The 24878-nt window shown below is 42.6% G+C and overlaps 1 protein-coding gene, 1 long non-coding RNA gene and 1 pseudogene across 2 annotated transcripts in view; all 3 read left to right on the forward strand.

Moving 5' to 3' along the window:
- The window catches only part of LOC120545591, an 11015-nt pseudogene extending 10643 nt beyond the window's left edge, over positions 1-372 (forward strand).
- A 475-nt stretch (positions 373-847) lies between these two features.
- The window catches only part of LOC120545619 (ATP-binding cassette sub-family F member 3-like), a 30839-nt gene continuing 6808 nt past the window's right edge, over positions 848-24878 (forward strand). Inside the window, exons 1-3 of the mRNA XM_039780137.1 lie at positions 848-860; positions 11311-11317; positions 14740-14742. Of these exons, the coding sequence (XP_039636071.1) occupies positions 848-860; positions 11311-11317; positions 14740-14742 (23 nt within the window). The remainder of the gene's footprint in view (positions 861-11310; positions 11318-14739; positions 14743-24878) is intronic.
- LOC120544109 lies at positions 17690-23734 on the forward strand. The gene is made up of 4 exons (XR_005636456.1): positions 17690-17739; positions 18544-18717; positions 18835-18881; positions 23708-23734. It is a non-coding gene; the product is annotated as an uncharacterized LOC120544109 (long non-coding RNA).

Genomic DNA, 24878 nt, shown 5'->3' on the forward strand with positions numbered 1-24878 from the left:
CTGCTTCTCTGCTCTGGTGTTTCCTCCCTCTCTATTCCTCCCTGCTCTGTTTCCCTCTCATCTCCCCCTGCTCTGGTGTTCCCCTCTCATTCCCCCTCCTGTCTCCCAGTAAGCTTCCCTCTCATTCCCCCTCTCTGCTTCCAGGTTCCCTCTCATTCCCCTCCTGTTCTGTAGCCCTCTCATTCCCCTTCTGCTCTGTGTGTTCCCTCCCTCCTCATTCCCCCTCTGCTCTTGCAGCCTCATTCCTGCCCTTGTGTTCCCTCTCATTCCCCCTTCTGTTCTAGTGTTTCCCCTCCTCATTCCCCCTGCTCTGGTGTGTTCCCTCCCTCATTCCCCCCACTCTATGTTCCCTCCCTCCCCACTCTGCTCTAGTGTTTCCCCCCACTTCCCCCTGCTCTAGTGGCTTCCCTCCCCATTCCTCCCTATTCTTGGTGTTCACACTCCCCATTCCCTATCTGGTGTCTCCCCTCCTACCTCTTGCTCTTGGTGTTTCCCCCTCCTCATTCCCCTTTTGCTCTTGGTGTTCCCTCCCTCCTCATTCCCCAGCCTCTAGTTTTTCTTCCCTCTCATTCCTGCTCTAGGCCTTCTCCTTTCCTGTCAGGTTTCCCTTCCATCGTTCTTATTTTCCCCTTCTGCCTGTATCTCCTTCCCTTGCTCCAGCCTCTCCTCTTCTCCACCTCTCAGCCTCTGTACTCTCTCCTCATTCCTCCTTGCTCTTTGTAGCTTCTCTTCCTCCCTGCTCTCTTTGCCTGTAGCCTCTTTCATACTTCCCCTTTGTAGTTTCACATTCTTCCCTGCACTCCACTTCGCTCTGGTGTTTTCCGAGCCTCTGCTCTGGTAATTGCTCATGCCTCTGCCTGGTAGCTCTTCACTTCGCTCTGGTGTTCCTCTTCATCTTCGTTCTGAGAAATTCTCCGATTTTCCTGCTCTGGTGGCTTCTTCACTTCGTTTCAGCCTTCCGCCTTCCCGCCTGTTTCCATTCCCCTCTGCTTCAGTTTTCTCTTCATCCTCTGCTTGTAGTTTTCCCCTCTCATTCCCCCTGCCTGATGAACAACAACAACCTTGGTTGGTGTTAAAACACTCCTGAGGAACGTATATTTCCTGGGTGTTTTCCCCGGAAATGAACTTGTCCTGGCTTGAAAGGCCTGTGTTTTATGAAGCACCCATCTGTGTGTGTGTGTGTGTGTGTGTGTGTGTGTGTGTGTGTGTGTGTGTGTGTGTGTGTGTGTGTGTGTGTGTGTGTGTGTATGTGTCTGTGTGTGTGTGTGTGTGTGTGTGATTAAGTCACACCAAACAGAGGGAACGTAACGCTGTCTCCCCCGGTGAGCGAGACTAACGCTTAATTGGCTGTGATGAGAGCTGAAGGGACTCCCTCCCCACGACGGATAAGCTCATGTTGGGGCTGTTTGTAGCATTACAACATGGTGTAATAAGAAATCTAGCTGAGTAACTAGCCTGCTATCCCCATGGATGTATTATAGGAAGGTTGTCCATGGAAAACCATCCTGGTAACAGAGTAGCGTGAGCGGTGGTATCTAGATTGGTGGAGTGGAGACGTGAAATCTAGACGTTAGCGATTGGTTCAGCATGTTCGTTCAAACAGCTACTTAAGAGTTAATCACTTTAATTCCTAAGTATTCAACGTTTATTCTGTATGCACCACCCCTGACTGCTGCTCTATGAGAGCTGTGTTGGCCTGTAGGGAGGAGGTTAGCGGGGGATGGGTGAATCATAAAACACAGGCCTTTAAAGCCAGGACAAGTTCATGTCCTGGGGGAAACATCCTGGAAATACATGTTCCTCAGGAGTGTTTTAACCCAAAACAAGGTTGTTGTTGTTCACCAGAGCAGGGGGGAATGAGAGGGGGGACACCCAGAGCAGGGGGAATGACAGGGAGCAGGGGGAAGGAGAGGGGGAACACTCAGGAGCAGAGGGAATGAGAGGGGGGGGGAACGCCAGAGCAGGAGGAATGAGAGGGGAAACACCAGAGCAGGGGAAATGAGAGGGGAAACACTAGAGCAGGGGGAATGAGAGGGGAAACACCCAGAGCAGGGGAATGAGAGGGGAAACACCAGAGCAGGGGGAATGAGAGGGGAAAACACTAGAGCAGGGGGAATGAGAGGGGAAACACTAGAGCAGGGGGAAATGAGAGGGGGAAACACTCAGAGCAGGGGAATGAGAGGGGGAAACTCCAGGAGCAGAGGGAAATGAGAGGGGGAACACTAGAGCAGGGGAAATGACAGGGGGGAAACACCAGAGCAGGGGAAATGAGAGGGGGTAACACCAGGAGCAGGGGAAATGAGAGGGGGAAACACCAGAGCAGGGGGAATGAGGGGGGGTACACCAGAGCAGGGGGAATGAGAGGGGAAACACCAGAGCAGGGGAATGAGAGGGGGAAACACTAGAGCAGGGGGAATGACAGGGGGAAAACACCAGAGCAGGGGGAATGAGAGGGGGTACACCAGAGCAGGGGAATGAGAGGGGGAAACACCAGAGCAGAGGGGGAATGAGAGGGGGTACACCAGAGCAGGGGAAATGAGAGGGGAAACACCAGAGCAGGGGAATGAGGAGGGGGGATACAGCAGATTCATCCGTTCTCTGGCAGCATTGTGTGTGTGTGTGTGTGTCTGTCTGTTTTGTGTGTGTCGCTGTGTGTGTGTCTCTGTTTGTGTGTGTATGCGTGTGTGTGTGTGTGTGTGTGTGTGTGTGTTGGGTATGCGTTTGGGTATGTGGTGTGTGTGTGTCTGTTTTTTTTTTGTGTGTGTGTGCGTGTGTGTGTGCGTTGTGTGTGTGTGTGTGTCTGTGTGTGTGTGTGTGTCTGTTTGTGTGTGTGTGGGAGTGTGTGTGTGTCTGTTTTAGTGTGTATGTGTCTCTTTTGTGTGTTTGGGTCTGTGTGTGTGTGTCTGTTTCTTGTGTGTGTGTGTGTATGCATGTGTGCATGTGTGTGTATATGTGTCTCTTTTTGTCTGTTTGGGTCTGTGTGTTTGTGTGTGTGTGTTTGTGTGTGTGTGTGTGTGTGTGTGTCTGTTTTGGGGGTGTGTGTGTGTGTGTGTGTGTGTGTGTGTGTGTGTGCATGTGTGTCTGTTTTGTGTGTGTTTGTGTGTGTATGTATGTATGTATGTCTGTCTGTGTTTTTGTTATTTGGTTTTATCAGTAGATGTGTTGCATGTTTTAACATTATTTGTATGGTTTGTTGATTTGCTGTGTTTGTTGGACTGAGAATTAGGATTATGAGAAGCAGCTGTGATTGCCTGACCCCCTCACAGCTCCTGATTGGCCACAGGATCTAATGTTTTTCCCCTGGTTGGTTGTTGCGGCCAGCTGCAGGAATGTGGATCCTCCGGTTGGTCCCTCTGAACAGCTCTCTGAATATGACTCAGTAAACTTCCTCCTAACTCCCTGGAGGTTCCTGGAAGGAAATCTCTTCATTCTGAATCATTTCCTGGAAGGAACAAAATAAAGATGAATTTATAATCCGTAACGATTGGAAACTCTGATTATCTGATCTGATGTAATCAGGAAATTATGTTTAATTAAAGTGTTGGAGAGAAACATCACAGGGACATTTAGGGTGTTCAGAAGCAAAAAGGAAGAGTCTGATTACAGTTTTTTCCAAATGATAAACACAATTTTACAAACTAGGCTGGTTTTATCAAAATACTTAACACAATTTACAAAACCACACACCCAAACTGCAAAATACCTCATATATCCTGATACCAGAACTACATATAGCATTTATCAAAATCAAACACTTCATTCATATTACCACATGTCTGTCTAACCAACTACACACTGGTTGTTGAGCTCTCTCTTTTAATGTGCTTTGCCATAATCTTGACTTCCTTCTGCTCACCGAAACCTGGCAACAACCCAATGACTTCTTCTCCCCTCAACCAAGCATCCCCCTGGCTACAACTACATCTGCAAACCCCGCCCTCCCACCGTGGAGGTGGCCCTCGCTCATTTTCAATCAAGAACTTCCGGGATCACAGAACTCCCCCCCTTCGACTTTGAGTCCATGAAAAGCGCTATATAAATTCAATTTATTATTATTATTATTATTATTATCATCGTTTGAATATCTCGCCTTCAAAACTCTTTCCCTCCATGACAGTCATCCTCATTTACGGCCACCTAAACCAAATCCCTCCCTTCCTCTCTGATTTTACTGAACTCCTCTACACTAGCCCTCTCATCTCTACGCTCTGCTACTACCGGGTGACTTAAACATCCACATGGACTCCCCCACATGCAAGCTCTCATCAGAATTCAACATTTTACTGGATAACTTCTCTCTCACCCAACATGTCACATTCCCCACCCATGAAAAAGGACACATCCTCGACCTGGTCTGCTCCACCAACCAACCAGTGCTCGACCTCCATCCATGCCTCTCTTTTCCCTCTCTGATCACAAACTGATACGGTTCACCATCCCTTCTCCAACCCCACTCCCCCTCAGAGAAATCACCTTCCCCAACCTCAAATCTATCAATCCCCACCATCTCTCTGACCTGCTCTCCCACCACTCTCCACCTGGACTCAACCCCTCACCTCACCCGATGACCTCACAGACCACCTCAACTCCACCTTGTCTACCTCCCTCAACACCCTGGCCCCCCTCAAAACAAAAACTCGCCACTTTTAACACCTCTTCTTTTTTTGATGATTTTGCTGAACTACTGTCTATGATCTGTGTTGACTTCCGACTGTATAATTGTTACGGGTGATTTCAACATTCATGTCGACAACCCTGAGGATAGAGGTACAAAGGAATTGTATTGTATCTTTGATAATTATGGACTCACTCAACATGTGACTACAGCCACACACAACAAAGGTCACATCTTGGACTTAATTATTTCTAAAGGCTTGAACATTTCCAAAGTTGTGGTGAATGATATTGGTCTTTCTGATCATTCATGTGTGTTTTTAATAGCTCTATAACTGTGAAAAAACTGTTCATACAGAGGTAATCAGAAAACGATACATCACTGAAAGCATCAGTGAAAAATTCATTCAGCTTTTCTCGTCCACAACTGCCCCTCTGGAGCCTCAGCAACCGAACTTCTAGATAATTTCAACTGTAGAATATCAACTATTATTGACAACCATTGCTCCCTTAAGTGTCAAAATCATCTCTAGCAAGAAAAAAATCTCCATGGAGAAATGTCGCGACCTGTAAGATTAGAAAAAGAGAGTGTCGAAAAGTTGAATGCGGGTGGCGTAAAAAACAAACCTAAAGGTCCATTATGAAATCTATAAAGACAGACTTTGTATTTTAATGTGGTACTGAGAAATGCAAGGCGGACGTTCTTCTCTGAAATTATTTCAAAAACTCTAATAATTCACGTGTTCTATTTGCTACTGTCGATAGGTTATCAAACCCTCCAGTACTAGTAGCATCTGATCTTTATCCAACCGAAGCTTGCAATAACTTTGCAATCTTCTTTAGTAAAAAATTCCAGAAAATTAGACTTACAGTCAGTGCATCCATATCAGGTACAGGATATGTGCTGTCTCAATGCTTAGCAAAACAAGTCCTCATATGACACAATTTCAACGATTCACCAAGGTCAACTGCCGGAGTTTATACAAAATCTGAAAACCCCTTCCTGTTGCCTTGGATATTTTACCAACTGGCTTTTTTAAAATGTTTCGAATTGTTTGGTCTCAGATCTTTACAAATTGTAAACATGTCTCTTCAAACAGGCATCTTCCCACAGGCGGGTTAAAACTGCAGTAATCAGCCACTCTTAAAAAGAATAACCTAGATACATCACTTTATGGACAACTATAGGCCTATATCAAACCTCCCATTCTTAAGTAAAATTATTGAAAAAGGGTTTTTCAACAAATAAACCTTTTATTGTCCCAAAAGAATATTTTGGATCCCTTTACAGTCGGGTTTCGGCCACATCATAGCACTGAGACAGCTCTTCTGAAAATCTTTAATGATATCCACCTAAGCACAGATAGTGGCAAAACGACAGTCTTAGTTTTTACTAGATCTCAGCGCTGCATTTGACACCGTTGACTACGACATATTATTAAATAGACGAGGAAAAAACTGGGTAGGCCTTTCTGGAACAGTACTACAGTGGTTTGAATCCTATTTAAAAAATAGAAATTACTATGTGTCAATAGGTAACTATGCATCTTGAGCGTATAAGTTTGACATGTGGAGTTCCCCGCGGCTCCATCCTGGGGCCTCTACTGTTTAATATATACATGCGCCCCCTAGCTAAAATCATGGAAAAACAACAACATAAACTATCACAGCTATGCGGACGATACACAGATTTATATAACCTTGTCACCCGAGACTACAGCTCCAACACCAACACTTGGCCAGGTGCATTGAACAAATCAACGAATGGATGTGCCAGAATTTCCTAAAATTAAATGAAGATAAACGGAGGTGATCATTTTTGGACCTAAAATGAACGATTAAAGTAAATGTTCATCTTCAATCAACAATGTTAAAAACAACAGACAAAACAAGAAATCTTGGCATAATTATGGACTCTGGACCTAAATTTTAACAGTCACATTAGGTCAGTAACAAAATCTGCCTATTATCATCTTAAAAAATATAGCAAAGGGTAAAAGGACTTATGTGCCAACAGGATTTAGAAAAACTTATCCATGCTTTCATTTTCAGTAGACTTGACTACTGCAACGCGTTTTTACAGGTATTCATAAAAGTCTATTAAACAGCTCCAGCTGATTCAGAACGCTGCGTGCCAGTCCTTACTAACACCAAAAAATAGATCACATCACTCCAGTTCTGAAGTCCTTACACTGGCTTCCTGTGCATCAAAGAATAGATTTCCAAAAATACTCATGTTAGTTTATAAGTCACTAAACGGTTTAGGACCAATTTACCTTTCAAATCTGCTACTACACTATGAGCCGTTGAGATCCTTGAGATCATCAGGGACGGGCCTGCCTCGCCATACCCAGAGCCGGAACAAAAGGGGAAGCTGCTTTCAGCTTCTATGGTCCCTACATCTGGAACAAACTACCGCAAAAACTGTAGGTCGGCTACTAATCTCAGCTCTTTTAAATCAAGGCTGAAGACCTTTCTTTTAACACTGCCTTTTCTTAATTCATTTTGTATTTAAATTTTATTTTTTTATTCATTTATTTTATTATATAATTGTTTCTTCATCTGTTACCAATTTGTATGATATTTTAACTGTTTTTATGTCTTGTGTAAAGCACTTTGAATCGCATTGCTGCTGAATTGTGCTATAGAAATAAAGTTGCCTTGCCTTGCCTTGCCTTCACCCTGGTACACACCTGCACTCGGAAAATGAAAACAAACTGGCGCCAACTTGAACGTCTGGACAAAGAAATCACCCCTCACAGTCCATCATGAAGCCTTATAAATCCCATCTCATCGCCCAACGATGCCCCATTGCTGCCAAATCTGCCTACCTCTCCACCATCCTCACCGACCCCCTGCCAAAACCCCAGAACCCTTTTCTCCACATTGAACAACCTCATCAAGCCTCGGACCAACAGCCCTCCTTACCTCTACTCCGGATCTCTGCAACTCATTCCTCCACTTTTTCACTGACAAAATCAATCTCATTTTACAAATCTCTATCCCCTGTATCTGACCTCCCAGGATCTACTCCAGCACCTACCTTGGACCCTCCTCTCCCCATCCCTTCAGACCTCCCAACCCTCCTCCCACACTTCCTCCTCTCCCAGTTTGACCCAGTCACTCCTCCTGAAATCTCCAAACTCATCAGCTCTTCCAAAACCCACTACCTGCTTCCCTTGACCCCCTCCCCTACTCCACTTCTGAAGTCCTGCCTCCCGGTCCTATGCCCCTACCTCACTAACCTCTTCAACTCCCTCTCTGTCCCTTGGAACTGTCCTCTCTGCTTTCAAAACTGCCGCTGTCACCCCAATTCCTTAAAAACCTGGTCTGGATCCCTCCTCTCTCAACAACTACCGCCCAATATCCAACCTCTCCTTTCTGTCTAAAACCCTGGAACGCATAGTCGCCTCACAACTACAAACCCATCTTCTTGCCAATAACTTATTCGAACCTCTCCAATCTGGTTTTCGCCCCCTACACAGCACACAAACCGCTTCTCCAAAGTCCTTAACGACCTCCTCACCTTTGCTGACACCGGGTTTCCCTCAACATCCTCATCCTCCTCGACCTGAGTGCAGCCCTTGGATACTGTGAGCCATAACATCCTGCTCACCAGACTCAAAGACCTCGGTATCGAAGGTACTGCACTCAGCTGGCTCCACTCCTACCTTTCCAACAGATCCCATTTCATCTCTCTCCACAACCACACCTCTGCCACAGCCACAGTCACTGGGTGTTCCCCAAGGCTCCGTACTTGGCCCCCTTCCTCTTCATCATCTACATCCTCTCTCTTGGTCAGATACTCCGCCACTTCAACCTGGACTTCCACTGCTATGCTGACGACACCCAGATCTACCTCAGCACCAAATCCCCCACAATCCCCTCCCTCTCCCACATCAACTCCTGTCTGTCAGCTATTAAAACCTGGATGCAACACAACTTCCTTCAAACTCAACAGCGACAAAACAGAATTCCTTCTGATCGGCTCCAAATCCACACTCAGCAAAACCAATAACCCCACTCTCACCATCAACGGCACCATTGTCTCCCCCATCTCCCCAGGCCCGCCAACCTTGGCGTTATCTTTGATTCCACCCTCTCCCTTTGAGCCTCACATCCTCAAGTCATTAAAACCTCCTTCTTTCACCTTCGCAACATCGCCAAAATCAGACCCTCTCTCACACCCCCTGGCTGCTGAAAGACTCATTCACGCTTTCATCTCCTCCCCGGACGGACTACTGCAACTCACTTCTCCTCGGCATCAGCTCTACCAACATCAACCGACTCCAACTGGTCCAGAACTCAGCCGCCCCCTCTCATTACCTGCTCCAAATCCTGGGACCACATCACTCCAGTCCTAAAACAACTCCACTGGCTTCCTATTTCCCACCGGATCACCTACAAAAATCCTGGTCCTCACCTACAAAGCCCCCACCATCTGGCCCCCTCATACCTCACTGACCTCCTCTCCCCTACCAACCCTCACGGTCCCTCAGATCCACCTCAGCCAGTCTCCCTCTCCATCCAAAAAGTCCAACCCATGCTGTTTTGGGGACAGAGCCTTCTCCAGAGCAGCTCCCAGGCTCTGGAACTCCCTCCCCCAAGAGATCCGCACCTCTGAGTCCCTCACCATCTTCCAGTCCCGCCTCACGACCCATCTCTTCACCTCAGCCTACCCCATAGTCCACCTGCCCCCCTCCCTTTTCATCCTGTATCTTGTTTTGTTCTACTTGTTTTGTTTTGCTTGTTTTGTTTTGTTATGTTTTTATAATCTACCCCTGCCCTGTAAAGCCGACTTTGAGTCCATGAAAAGCGTATAAATTCAATTATTATTATTATTATTATTATAATACTAATATAGTTTAAATTGTAGAAAGGTCTTCTGATTGTTCACATGCACAGAAATATTTACACACACACACGGCAAAATTGTGTATGATTCCCCTGTAAGGATTCAGTGTTTATTTCTGTGTGTGAGTGTATGTGTGTGTTGTGAGTGGGTGTTTGTTTGTCTGTCTGTGTGCCTGTGGTTGTGTGTGTGTGTGTGTCCTGTGTGTCTATGTGTTTGTGTATGTGTGTGTGTGTTTGTGTGTGTGTGTGTGTCTGTGTGTCTTTATGTATGTGTGTGTGTCTGTGTGTGTGTGTGTGTGTGTGTGTGTGTGTGTGTGTGTGTGTGTGTGTGTGTGTGTGTGTGTGTGTGTGACAGTTGTGTTTAACGAGGTCCCAACTTGACTGTCTATTGATCTGATTTGGGAGATTTCAGTTAAACTACCAGGGGAAATTAAAAGAGAGCTTGTGCTTGAACTCTCATGTTGTCTTCCCTTCGACCAACAAGCAACTTTTAGGTTTTCTGGGTCAAACTTTTAAATGATTTTTCAATATTTTGAGCGTTTTTTTGACACTTTTGTAGCTTTTCCACCAATGTTTTTGTCACTTTTTGCCGAACGTTTTTTTTTGCACCTTTTGGACATTTTTCGTGACAGTTTTGTCACTTTCATTGGAATTCTTTTATAGATAAAAAAAAAATTCAAATGCTATAAATTGAATAAAACTTGTGAAGAGCGCTGTCGGGAACCATCCACGTTATTTCTTATGAAAATTTGGTTGAACGAAACCCAAATTTCAGATATAGAAAGTTTTTGAAAATGGGTCAAATTTGGCCGGAGACATCAGGAGGGTTAACAACATGTAAATCATTATTTCCGATATTAAAAGAAAGCTCAACCAGTTTATTAAAATATATAAAACATGGCGAAACCTTCTCAGACGAGTCTCAGACCCTGTTTACACGTACATGGTTATTTATAAAAAAAGAGACATTACCCTTCGTTTACACGAAACGGAGAATTCTCCTCTGAAAAACGATTCTTTCTAAAACCTCCGGCCAGAGTGGAGATTTGGGAAGCTTTGTTTGCACCTAAGCTGAGACAATTGGAGGTTTAGGCAGCTGGAGGAAGTGAGGAAAAGAGAAGTGAGGAGAGGGAAGAGAAGAGAGAGAGGAAGTAAGGAAGAGAAGAAAGAGGAAGTGAGGAAAAGAAGAGAGAGGAAGTTTGCGAGGAAGAGAAGAGAGAAGGAAGAGAAGAGAGAGGAAGTGAGGAAGAGAAGAGAGAGGAAGTGAGGAAGAGAAGAGAGAGGAAGTGAGGAAGAGAAGAGAGAGGAAGAGAAGAGAGAGGTAGTGAGGAAGAGAAGAGAGAGGTAGTGAGGAAGAGAAGAGAGAGGAAGAGAAGAGAAGAGAGAGGAAGTGAGGAAGAGAAGAGAGAGGTAGTGATTGGTTGCTGTTGTTGCTTTTGTCCGACACAGACTTCAACTCACACCTCGGGAAGCTTTTCGTACATTGTGGTTTTGTTAATTCAGGGACAGTAAAGTGCTTTGGCTGTGGAGAGGAGGGGCATTTAGTGAGAGCCTGGCATGATAAAAATCAGAAACGAGCTGAACCTGAAAGAGAGAAAGATCAACCAGGTCAGACTGAAAAACAAATGCCATCAGAAAATCAAAATAAAAAAATCACCAAATATTTCTGTCTGAGGATGCAGAAATTCAGCCTTAGACTGAACAGGAGGAAAAATCAGCAGACAGGCCTCCCAGTCCTTCTGAGGGGAAAAACCTAAACAAAAAGGGGACACATCAGCAGAAACTGAGCGGACTGTCGTCCCTGCAGTCACAGCAGTGGACACTGTTTCTTTAGTTGTTAAGTCACTTTGTAAAACATTGTCTAATTCATGAATTCATAAATGTCCAAACGTAATAGGCCCACGCTGTTATTTGTACTCTATAAAATATCTCAGTCATTTCCCTCTGTAGGGCTTTCATTTTCATACAGCTTTGGTTGAATAACCCAGCATTCATATAGCCTATAGATGAGTTTATCAGGAACTAGAGACAGATATCTCCATCCTATAGAACAACAACTTGTACTTTCAGTAATATTCTCCTGACCTGCTCATTACAATATGATAAAGTAGGCTAGGTACACACTCTCATACACATCAAATAGTCTATTATAAGAACAGCTGATTACTGGAGTAGTAAGAAGCTTTAGAGGGCTGACGCTTGTTGTGCATACTATGAAATAAAATGCATTCTATGAAATAAAATCCTGACTTAGACCTCCTCTATCTGGAAAGTGTCCTGACATAACTTCTCTTATGATTGGACACTTTAGAGGAAATTAAACTGAATTAAATATTTTAATTGATTGACAGCCCAAATATGAATATAAAATTAGTAACCCCTCCTCCCTCCTTTCAGGGTGGAGCCTGCTGGAGTCAGATGGTTGACACCAGGGGCCTGTTGCACAAAAGTAGAATAAAGAAATCCAGGATAACTGAAAAAGCAACTTGACTTAGTGTGATCCAAATAAACCACTATATCACTTAACTGCTCCACTATGGTGTCGGCCGTCTTGAAAATCTTGAAATTTCAATTGGCTCGGACAGTTTTCTTGTCAAGTGACCCATGGGGACTGCTCATGCCAATTTTCATGCTTGTATCATTCTGAACGATTCTGCCAAACATAAGCACTTAGCCGCTCCACTATTAACTTAATGAAACAGATTAACTATTTCAAATCAAAATAAATCCATCAATGAATAAATTATTGTCATCAAAACAAAAGGTTCCTTAATCATTGTTCGGACCAAGACAGTCAACATGCAAAGTAATCTTTTCCAACGACAGCGTCCTCTGAAAGTGATAGTTACCCACTCTGTCATATTGTCCCATTGTTAACATACTACTGAATATTTAGGCAGCTGAATAGTGCTGATGTCAGCCATGGCTCAGACTAAAAAACGTTTGTTGCCTATTGTATGTAAACACCAGCCAAACGCAAATAGAGAGAAGAAAGGTTGTGCAGAGAAGAGATTTACAACCGGATTAATTATTATTTATTCTCATTCTTTATTTTTTAAAGGACAACACACATTAAATAATATTTCTGTAAATGTGCCAGTGTTAGCCAGCTGGCAAATTCTCAGCTGTAGTCCATTGGCCAGATGATGTTAGACCAGAGCAACAGGAAACAGCAAGACATTAGTACAGGTTAAACTATACAAGTCAACAAGACACCACACAGACAGATAGAGCAACAAATGAGCTTTTTCAGTAAGCCATGCAGAGCTACAGGAAGCAGCAAGACAAGTTACACATCAACAGTATCCCCATTCAGTATAAGAAGCCATGCAAGCATCAAAACACAGCCAAAAAACACAGACCCAAGTGTCTGTATTTGATCGAATTGGGAGTGAGAACAGGGTGGACACAGCCCCACCCCTTTCAACAACAATCTGTTGTGATATCCTCACCTGTCACCTGTTTCCATGTTAGTGGTGACACATGACAATAGTCATATAGTCTACCAGTCAGATTGCATATTTCATAGTGAGGTGTGGCCACACACAAAAAGCACACCCAAACACAAAACACACTTAAACACTCTGACGAGGGATAAGAAGCACCGCACTCTCCGTCTGATGAAGTTGAAGCTCCTTTCTACGCAGACAGGCTGAGGACAGAAGAGATGCACACTGATGGCTGAAAGTTCAGTAAGTGGAGCTATGATTGGTTGAGATGGAGTCCAGATAAAGTGTTGAATGAGAAAGAAGAGTTCAGTGTGATTTAGGGTCTTGTCAGGCTCTTAGAGATGTGTAGGGGAAGGTCGCAGACTGGCGAGGATTAGGACTCAGCAGGAAACACTTTGTTGCTGTGGTGAAAACAAGATACAATGTAATGTTATTGGGCAACTGATCAGCGTCATGGCATGGTTTTATTTGAGTTAGCTTAATAGCTGGGTTGATTTGCATTGAGAGATGATTTTATGGAAAGTACCCCATGCCAATCTCTTCCAAAGGCCAAGGGAACTTTATCAGGATGCAAAGAATTCCTGGATCCATGAAATAACTGGCCTTTAAAAATAAAAAATCTGTCGCCTCTATGGGAATTTAACATAGGGTGTACTTACTTATGCCCCTGTATATAAAGGAAAAACATGTATTCATGTACGATACATTATTCATTCACAAAGAACATTGGTTACCTTAAAGGTTGGATTTTTCCTCATTTCTTTTTAAATTAAGTCATTAAAATCAATTTCCAAAAGATGATTTTTTATTCCTCCTTTTAGTCAACTTTAGCATGGGTGTGTAAACGTATGAGCACCACTGTATATTCCTGATGTAGTGTCTCCACCTGGTGGAGTAAGTCTGTAACTACAGCTGAAGCAACAACAACAGATGGAAACCTGACGTGTTGAAAGCCTTTAAAAAATTTGCTCCATGTCTTCCTATACATACACTGTAACACATTTCTATAGTTTTTGGAGCATTGCTAATACACATCAGATACTGTGTAGCTACCACTTTAACTTGTGTGAGATATAATTGGTGTAGTCATCATTTGAATATCTATATGTGCTATACTGTGCACCATTGTTTGAGTATGCTGCTTCATTCAGTTTATGCAAATACAAATTAGATATATATCATTGATAGAATAATAGTTAGCTAAATTATGAACTGCATGCCTTAAGTATATTTCTCATATGTACAATGTACATTAAAGGTCAATGGTAAATAGTAAAAAGTCTTAAACATGGCTTTTCATGGGGAAGCAAAGTAAATGCCTCCTGCATCTGTGTGATTCAACTTCAGTAAATATGTCTGTCATAAACAGGGTTGGGCAAATTACTAAGAAACGAAACACAACAAAACACAAAATAAAAATGCACAACCGGTTTAGCACCTTCTTTGAAACTCATTCCATTCATGCAATAATTAACTTTACAGGAGTCAACAATCAGCGAAACTGTCATATTACAAAGACACATATACATTTTTTTCTTTCACATATTACATTTTATCTTATACAGTTTATCCAAGATCCTGTAGGACTTTCAGATCCAGACTGAACTCTCGCCAATGTCAGCTCACTGAGTGTGGATGTGAGAGTCTGTCGCACCAAATGCCTGCTTTCGGGTGGGAATTATTGGGTCTAGACTCTACCTCTAAAGTAACCTGAGATAACTTTTTTATTATTTGACAATATAAATACAATTTCAATTGAAGAATTAATATGAGAAGCTTGGAAAAAACCAACGTCTTAGGGTGGAGCTAGACAAAGATATAGAAAGTGAAAGTAACAGAGGTATATGAGGTGACTATGTTTTTTTGGTTTATTTTGAATCTTCGTAGGGACAAAAGATGGAGACAACTCAAGAGGTCGTCTTGGGAACTTTAGAAGATTTGGGAGACGAGGACTTTGAACAATTCAAGTGGCACCTGCAGCAGAAAGGAGCCCTTGAAGATTTCCGCAGCAATTGCAAAGAGCAAACTGGAGAATGTAAACAGGGTGAAGACAGTGGACCTTATGTTCTTGACCTACAGTATGAACACCATTAAAGTGACCAGAATAGTTTTAGTGAAGATGAATCAGAATGAGCTAGTGAAGTATTTATCAACCACTGTCTCAGAACCTGCAGGTTAGTCATCTTATATGTAATAAACTGTATATATAATATTATGAAATAGAAAATGGATGTAACAAAAAATCAAACATATTACAATGTCTTCAACAAACATTAGCTTTGTAGCCAATGTCTCCCTCTTATCTACAAAGACAGACTTATATATTGTGCAACAACAACAAGCTACCAAACACACATCTACCACAGACACAACATTTAAAGTGTGTCCAAGAACAAAACTTCATGAAGCTGAGTTAGACAATCCAGTTTTTGTTGGCTCTTCTGGTTAACAATTGCACACACTGATGCCACTCTGAAAAACAGCTTGGACAAAATGAATTCCCATTCCTCTGTAATTAAGTCAATCACCTTCTGGTTTCTTTGGAGACCACAGAGTTCATGGATGCATGAATTGGACATAGCATATCAGTTGTTGAGGAATTAACATACAACAATAAGTCATTTTAAATATGTTAAATAAATAGATTTCAGAAAAACAGAAATGTGCACAGACATTAACTTCAACAACCCCTCATTGATTTTATTGTTTTATGTTTTCAGATATTCTTAGCGTCATGCCAGAAAAAGTCAAATCCAACTCACAAAAGAAGTTCCAGTGTGTGTTTGAGGGGATTGCTAAAGCTGGAAACGAAACCCTTCTGAATCAGATGTTCACAGAGATCTACCTCACAGACGGAGGGACTGAAGAGATCGGAAACCACAAGGAAAAACAAAAAAAACAGCAAAATGTTGAAAAGCGCAGAAAAAGCAACCTGAAACAGACAGACCAGAAACAACAATCATATGTCAAGACATCTTTAAAACCCCACCTGGAAGAGATAAACCAATCAGAACAGTGATGACAAAAGGGAGTGGCTGGCACGGGAAAACAGTCTTAACACAGAAGTTCACTCTGGACTGGGCTGAAGACGAGGCCAACCAGGACATCCAGTTCACATTTACATTCACCTTCAGAGAGCTGAATATGCTGAAAGAGAAAAAGTACAGCTTGGTGGAACTTGTTCATTTGTTCTTTAGTGAAACCAAAGAAGCAGGAATCTGCAGGTTTGAAGAGTTCTCGGTTGTGTTCATTTTTGCGGGTCTGGATGAGTGTCGACTTCCTCTGGACTTCCTCAACACTGAGATCCTGACTGATGTTACAGAGTCCACCTCAGTTGGTGTGCTGCTGACAAACCTCATCAGGAGGAATCTGCTTCCCTCCGCTCGCCTCTGGATAACCACACGACCTGCAGCAGCCAATCAGATCCCTACTGAGTGTATTGACATGGTGACAGAGGTAAGAGGGTTCACTGACTCACAGAAGGAGGAGTACTTCAGGAATAGATTCACAGATGAGGAGAAGTCTAGCAGAACCATCTCCCACATCAAGACATCACGAAGCCTCCACATCATGTGTCACATCCCAATCTTCTGCTGGATCACTGCTACAGTTCTGGAGGACATGTTGAAGACCAGAGAGGAAGGAAAGCGCCCCACCCCTGACTGAAATGTACATCTACTTCCTGGTGGTTCAGTCCAAACTGAAGAATGTCAAGTATGATGGAGGACACGGAAGGATTCACACTGGAGTCCAGACACCAGGAAGATGATCGAAGTCTCTGGGAAAACTGGCTTTGTGACAGCTGCAGAAAGGCAACCTGATCTTCTATGAATCAGACCTGACAGAGTGTAGCATTGATATCAGAGCAGCCTCAGTGTGCTCAGGAGTGTTCACAGAGATCTTTAAAGAGGAGAGAGGACTGTACGAGGACAAGGTGTTCTGCTTCGTCCATCTGAGTGTTCAGGAGTTTCTGGCTGCTCTTCATGTCCATCTGACATTCACCAACTCTGGAGTCAATCTGCTATTGGAGAAACGGAAAAAAACCTGGTTTTCTAAAGTTTTCAGAGACAAATCAGAACAAACAACATCAACACAGTTCTACCAGAGTGCTGTGGACAAGGCCTTACAGAGTCCAAATGGACACCTGGACTTGTTCCTTCGCTTCCTCCTGGGTCTTTCACTGGAGACCAATCAGGCTCTCCTACGAGGTCTGCTGACACAGACAGGAAGTATGTTTGAGGCAAACAAGAAAACAGTCAAGTACATCAAGAAGAAGATTAACACGAATCTGTCTCCAGAGAGAAGCATCAATCTGTTTCACTGTCTGAATGAACTGAATGATGATTCTCTAGTGGAGGAGATCCAACTGGCTCTGAGTTCAGGAAGTCTCTCTGCAGATAAACTGTCTCCTGCTCAGTGGTCAGCTTTGGTCTTCATCTTACTGTCATCAGAGAAAGATCTGGACAGGTTTGACCTGAAGAAATACTCTGCTTCAGAGAAGGCTCTTCTGAGGCTGCTGCCAGTGGTCAAAGCCTCCAACAAAGCTCTGTATGTGCACACAAAACTATCCAGATTAAATATAGTTTTTCTTCTTCCTAACAATGTTTTCTTGTTATTTTTTTCTTATGTGTTGCTGATTCCTCTTCAGGTTAAGTGGCTGTAACCTGTCGGAGAGAAGCTGTGAAGCTCTGTCCTCAGTTCTCAGCTCCAAGTCCTCTAGTCTGACAGAACTGGACCTGAGTAACAACAACCTGAAGGATTCAGGAGTGAAGCTGGTGTCTGCTGGACTGAAGAGTCCACATTGCAGACTGGAAACTCTCAGGTTGGTGTTCAGTTGTTTCATGAGCTCTTATTTTCTTCATAGAATAATTATTGGATGAACACAGTGTCCTCAGTTCTCAGCTCCCAGTCCTCTAGTCTGAGAGAGCTGGACCTGAGTAATAAGTTAAGTATTAAGTCTCTTTAGTCCGTTTTATGATTATGTATTAGATGAGGCAGCAATATTGTACTGAAGGGGTTCGCTGACTCTGGAGCTTGTCACCAGGATAGTGTATCTAGAGTATTTAATAGGGTAAAGAGGACAGAACAGAACACTGTGCAATAAATTATTAATAATCTACTCACATACATACCTGGACACTCTAACTGCTCTTAACTGCTAGTTTATGCTAAATGTCATTTATTTATTAACTGTATAATAACACAATACCATACATAGTCCTCATATACCTATATATCTATCTTTATTTATCTGTAGTTTATTGTTGTTTTACTGTTTGTTTATTTTTGAAAAAATATTTACGCTAAAAGTTTTATTGTTGTGTTTTGTTATTCTTATACTGTATTTTGTCTATCTTTTTCTATTTAAAGAGTGTGTTTTTGTAAGATGCTAAAATCTGCTGCTGGAAATCTAATTTCCTTGCGGGAGTCATCCCAAAGGGATCAATAAAGAGAAGTCTAAGTCTAAGTCTAAGTATCTGTTCACAAAACAGAAATTTTACTTGGATATACAAAGAGCAGGTTTATTACAGGACTTCAGAACACCATCAGTGACAGTTTTTGTTGCTGTTATGAGGATCTAATGCGTCTATTGAGCAAATTGGTGTGTCTGTGTGTGTTTTTGCAGTCTGTCAGGCTGTCTGGTCACAGAGGAAGGCTGTTCTTCTCTGGCCTTAGCTCTGAGCTCCAACCCCTCCTATCTGAGAGAGCTGGACCTGAGCTACAATCATCCAGGAGACTCAGGAGTGACGCTGCTGTCAGCAGGGCTTGAGGATCATGACTGGAAACTGAAAACTCTCAGGTATGGACAGATGGACAAAACAGTTCCTCTGCCACTAACCGAGGAACTCTGGTTCCTGTTTAATGGAGGATCCATGTAAAGGTGTATGCAGTTGATTGTGACTATTTCTTCCTGCAGGGTGGACCATGGTGGACCGCAGTGGTTGAAACCTGGTGTGAGGAAGTGTGAGTTTGTTTTAAGTTTGATTTATTTTATTTTTACTAATTATCAGGGTAAATGCACATTGATCAACATCCCTGTAAATGGGCCAAAAGGATAATTTTCCCCTGTTGTCCCTCTGCCTGATATTAAATATAAAAAATAAATAAAACACACATCTCAAATCTTAACCAGCAAGAAAATGAAACATCTGAACTGAATGAAGATCTTAGAGGAGTCAGGCAGCATCATGTAGTAATTACTAATGCAGGCAATGAATACAGACCAATGTTAAGCAGACAATCAGCACAAGCAGTTAAAACAAGACAACATCAAATATCATTACAGAAGATGGGTAAAACCAGAAGAGACTCAATCTGACAGACAATTACACACAAGCAAAATAAGCAGACTGCTGGTTGAGGTTGGATTTTGTTCAGCAACATCTTGCCTAATGTGTTTATAGAAGAGAGTTGAGTCTAAAGGCAGATTTATGCTTCTGCGTAGGCTCTACACCAGGGGTGTCAAACTCAAATACACAGTGGGCCGACATTAAAAAATTGCTATAAGTCAAGGGCCGGACGGGTTCAACGTTTATTGAAAACTTATTGAAACAACCTTATTATTATTATTATTATTATTATTATTATGAACCTGAAACCAACAAGGCCTATAAAACAACATTAATTAGGAAATAAAAGAAATAAAAATAATAAATAAAATCAGTTTCACTAATTTCTTATGGCTCTATCTGCAGTTTTCCGAGTAATTTCAAGTGAAAACATTTTCTACAGGCAAGCAACAGCCAAACGTTATTTACTTCAAAGGAAAATCAAATGTCCTGTAGTAGCCAGAGAAAAAATGCAAAAATGAAACTGCATTAAAGACTGAAAATGCGTCAAAGCACCGTTTGCTGCTCTGAAATGCTCACTGGTCTGAGCCAGATGCTTGGTGTCTCATCTTGGATACAAGTTCATCTATGTCTGGGGTGAGGCTCTGGGCTGAGGAAATCCTCAGGATTCAGTGAAGGTGTTCATCAGTGAAGACGAACTCCTGTGTGAAGTTTTGTTTATCTTCATCAAAGAGAAGAGTTGTTCACACAAGTATGTGCTGCCAAACATAGAGAGCGTTTGAGCAGCCTGGGAGCGCAGCTGGGGCATTGTATTGGGGATGAAACGTGGAAACTCTGCAGCGCCCACAGACTCATATTTTGCCTTCAGTGTGTCACTACATTGGAGCTCAATCAGCTCCATTTGGAGGTTTAATCGTGCGCTTTCCATGTCGGCTGTAAATGGATTACTGAGCAGTTCAAACCTGCTTTTTTGGGCTTCAAAATCGACAAATCGCCGTGTGAAGTCAGCACCAAGTATGCCGAAGTTTTTACAACAAACTGTGCAGTTGGGAAAAAACGGGCAGCGACCCTGCTCTTTCATTGTTTGGCAGTGCGGAAAAATGGCTCAAGTTTTCCTGCACCATCTGCGTCTCCCACAGGTGCAGCTTGGTTTTAAAAGCCCTCACTGTAGCGTACATGTCAGTGATGACACGGCCCCGCCCCTGAAGCTGCAGGTTGAGCGCATTCAGGTGGCTCGTGATGTCACACACAAATGCCACTTCACACAGAAACTTTTTATTTCGGAGCTATGTTGTGTCTTTCCCTTTGCTTTCCATGAACTCACAGATCTCCTCACGCAACTCGAAAAATCTTTCCAGCACTTTTCCCTGGCTTAGCCATCGCACCTCTGTGTGATAGGGCAAGTCACCATATTCTGAACTTAACTCCGCCAGAAAAGACTTGAACTGGCAGTGATTTAAACCTTTGACTCTGATAAAGTTAAACACTCGTGTTATGATGCTCATCACATGTTCCATTTTCAAGGCTTTGCCACAGAAGGATTCCTGGTGTATGACATGGCTTTAACAGCAGCCTCGCTTTGTGATTTGGCTTTAGTGAACATAGCCTGCTGTGACACCAGACTTCTTTTAACTCTTCTACCTTCTGTAGCCTTTGTGTCGGTGTCCAGATGCTTGTATTTGTCGTGGTGCTTCGTTTCATAGTGTCTTCTTATGTAGTATTCTTTCATTACAGACACACTGTCTCCGCACAGGAGACACACAGCTTTGCCCTTTACATCCGCGAACATATACTGTGCCTCCCACCTGTCTTGAAAACCCCTGTTTTCAAAGTCCACCTTTCGTTTAGCCATTTTTTGGGGAGAGGGTTAGTTGACGATTGTTGCACGCTTTTGCGGGCCTGTGATTGACGTGCCGATGCACGGCAAGTGTATTGTGGGATTTGTACTATTATGGTGGTGATTGCGATATACCAGCAGGCCAGCTCAAATAGTAAATACATTTTGTCATGCAGGCCAAAGATAATTAATTCATTCACATGTGTCAAACTCAAGGCCCGCGGGCCGGATGTGGCCTTGAGTTTGACACGTGCTCTACGCAGAACTTTCGCCGTAGCCTACATAAGGCTCCAGAGTTTCTGTTTTAGTGGCTGGAAAGATGTTAGAACTCAATGGATAGATTTAAAATCCACAAACACAACAAACTGAACACAATGATCCAACAGAACTTATCATTACGTTTCATCAACAGTGGAGCCAACAGAGAGCTTTGTTTCTATTGATCATCGCTGATATTAGTTGTTCACTTGTTCACCTTTAACAAGCAAAACATTAGATCCTGTGGCCAATCATGAGCTGTGGGGGGGGGAATTACCGGCAGGCAATCACAGCTGCTTCTCATAATCCTAATTCTCAGTCTAACAAACACAGCAAATCCACAAACCATGCAAATAATAACTGTTAAAACATGCAACACATCTACTGATAAAACAAAAAACAAAAACACACACAGACACACAGAAACACACACACAGAGACACACAAACACACAGAGACACATGCATAGTCACACACACACACACACACACACACAGAGACACACAAACACACACAAACACACAGAGACACACACACAAACACACAGACACATACACACACAAACACAGAGACACACACACAAACACAGAGACACACACACAAACAAACACACAGAGACACAAACAGAAACATACACACAGACACACACACACACAAACACATAAACACAAACACATAGAGACACACACAGACACACATACACACACACACACAAACACACACACACACACACACAAAACTGGACAAAGAAAGAATAATTTCTGATTATTTTACTGTAAACTTGTTTATAATTTCATGTAAATGAGTTTTATTGACCATGAATCCCAAAGAATAAGTTAAAACTATCAAACTCTGGTAATGAGTTATAATGAGTTGACTATAAGGTGTAAAATAGAATTGGGTGATATTTTTAACTTCATGCTTTATAAACAGACAAACAGACCAGGGCCTTTATTGCACAAAAGTAGAATAAAGAAATCCAGGATAAATGAAAAGGCGCAGCTTGACTTAGTGTGATCCACTCACCGCGCTTAATCGGTTTGCACGTTTGCCGAGCCAGGATAAATAGGTGAAGCTATGTCAAGCCAGGTGTACATAGCTGGGATAAGTGCACGTTCCGGAGTTTCTTAAATTGACCCACGGTATCGATCACAGATTTACTGATGCAGAAATGGAAAAGGCGTGGCAGCATATGTTTCACCCGCTGAGCAGCAGCTTCTAATGGAAAATTACGAGGAGGTGAAACATATAATATGCAAAAAGGGAAATTATCAAACGGAAAGAAAAAGCCCGACAGACAATAGCGGACCGACTGAATACGTATGGATTTAAAAAAAAAATCTACTTAGTCACTCCACGTTTTAATTGCTTTAATATGCTTGTTTTATGTGTTGGTTTTATTGCTGTATCTGTTTTTGTGCGCTAAATGTGCTGGTTTTAGTGTAAAGTGTCTTTGAGTAGCCTGTAAAGCACTATATAAATAAAAAAACAATAATTCTTGTTCCTGGGAAATTTATAAGGACTATGCTTAATTTCAAAGCTTATTCATAATGCGAGAATATGTTTTACAACCATATGCACAGATCTTCATAAGCTATATCTAATTCTAAATATCTTGGACAAAAACTAGAAAAAGAAGTGACTTCAATACACACTGTAAGCATATCTCATAAACAATGCTTGTTATTATTCATGGTTTTTTTTTCTCACTCCCAAGCTCCAAGATGACAAGTGACAGCACCAAAATAAAATGATTAAGAAGGACGTTTGATCAGGTGCCATTGTCGTTGTTATTGATGCTAAAAGTCCGCTTTTAGAGTCCGCTGCACGGTGTGGGAGGATCCCCCTGCCTCCCCCCGCCTCCCCGTGTTGCACGGGCAGGGGCACATTTCACGGGGACAGCAGCGGAGGAAGCCCATTTCCTCCGTATCGTCGTATTTCGTATCGTATTTTTACCATTACCATCTCAACAACTGCAGTAGTAGGATTTAAATCAAACTCGTGACAGCAATAGTGACAAGTAATGCATGTTAATAAAAATAAAGCAGAACACATTCAGAAGACAACGGAATAACTGTTAAACACGTTTATTTCGGATCAGAGCGTCAGCTGATTTAACACATCAGACTCCAGGATTAATCTTAGCCTGGCTGTTAGCCTGCTCTGGACCAGGCTAGCCGCAAAGAATAAATCGCCATGGTTACTTGGCTGGGCTTAATTCAACCTGCTTTTGTGCAACCAAGTCAAAGCTAAATTCATCCAGGATAACCTGAATATCCCGGCTTAATCCCTTATCCTGGTTTTGTGCAATACCCCTCAGGTCAGTTTGATGGAAGAAAACACAAGAGTTAATAAATCAACAGATGATAATCTGCTGCTGTGTTGTGTCTGTTTCTCTCCATCAGATGGCTGTCAGCTGGAACTGGACACAAACACAGTGAGCAGAGAACTCAAACTGTCTGACAACAACAGGAAGGTGACACGTGTGGAGGAGAAGCAGCCATATCCTGATCATCCAGAGAGGTTTGAGTCCTACTATCAGCTGCTGTGTAGAGATGGTCTGACTGGTCGCTGTTACTGGGAGGTTGAGAGGAGAGGAGTGGTTTATATATCAGTGAGTTACAGAGGAATCAAGAGGAGAGGAAACAGTGATGACTGTTTGTTCGGAGCTAATGATCAGTCCTGGTGTGTGTTGTGCTCTGATCGTGGTTACTCTGTCAGTCACAATAGGAGACTAACATCCATCTCCTCCTCCATCTCTGGTAGAGTAGCAGTGTATGTGGACTTTCCTGCTGGCTCTCTGTCCTTCTACACAGTCGCCTCTGCCTCACTGATCCACCTCCACACCTTCAACACCACATTCACACAGCCTCTGTATCCTGGGTTTGGGTTCTCTCCTGGCTCCTCAGTGTCTCTGAGTCCTCTACAGGACTGAGAGTTTCTCCTGTGGACAGAAACACTTACTGAACATCAGCTGCTGAAATCAGAGATCAGTCTGTTCACCATCACACACACTCTGCACTGAGAAGCAGATCTCAGACATAAACAAACTTTTTGTTGGGGTTTTTCCTTCGTTTGGGGTTAAATAATGTGGCTATTTATTTCCTGTATTTCCTGTGTAAAAATAATGAAACAGACTTACAGTCGGTGTCTTGGACGTTGGATGGACGTGAAACTCTCCTGGTTGGATGGTCTGTTAAAAACAGGAACTGTGTTAGAAAATATCTGCTGTGATGTTGATTGGTTAATAATCTCTCCATGTGTTTGATTGATCCTGAAAGCCTGAAGTCTTTTCTGTTACTGTAGTTACCGCCCTGAGCCTCCAGAGGGCAGTACATCTGCAGTTAAAACTTCATTTATACTTCTGTGTAAACTTCTGTGTATTTATACTTCCTCTTCAGGGATGAGACAGTGAGAAACATTCATAAGTTGCATGATTTTATGTTTTGTTACAGTGAATAAAAGACTGTTACTGTGGGGAATCTCATTAATCAACTTCTAAACTGAAAGGATTCTATATACTGTAAATTAATCACAAACTGGTCATGTTATTCATAACACAAGACTAAATAAGAG

This window comes from Perca fluviatilis, chromosome 2 (assembly GCF_010015445.1).
Source record: "Perca fluviatilis chromosome 2, GENO_Pfluv_1.0, whole genome shotgun sequence".
NCBI lineage: Eukaryota > Metazoa > Chordata > Actinopteri > Perciformes > Percidae > Perca > Perca fluviatilis.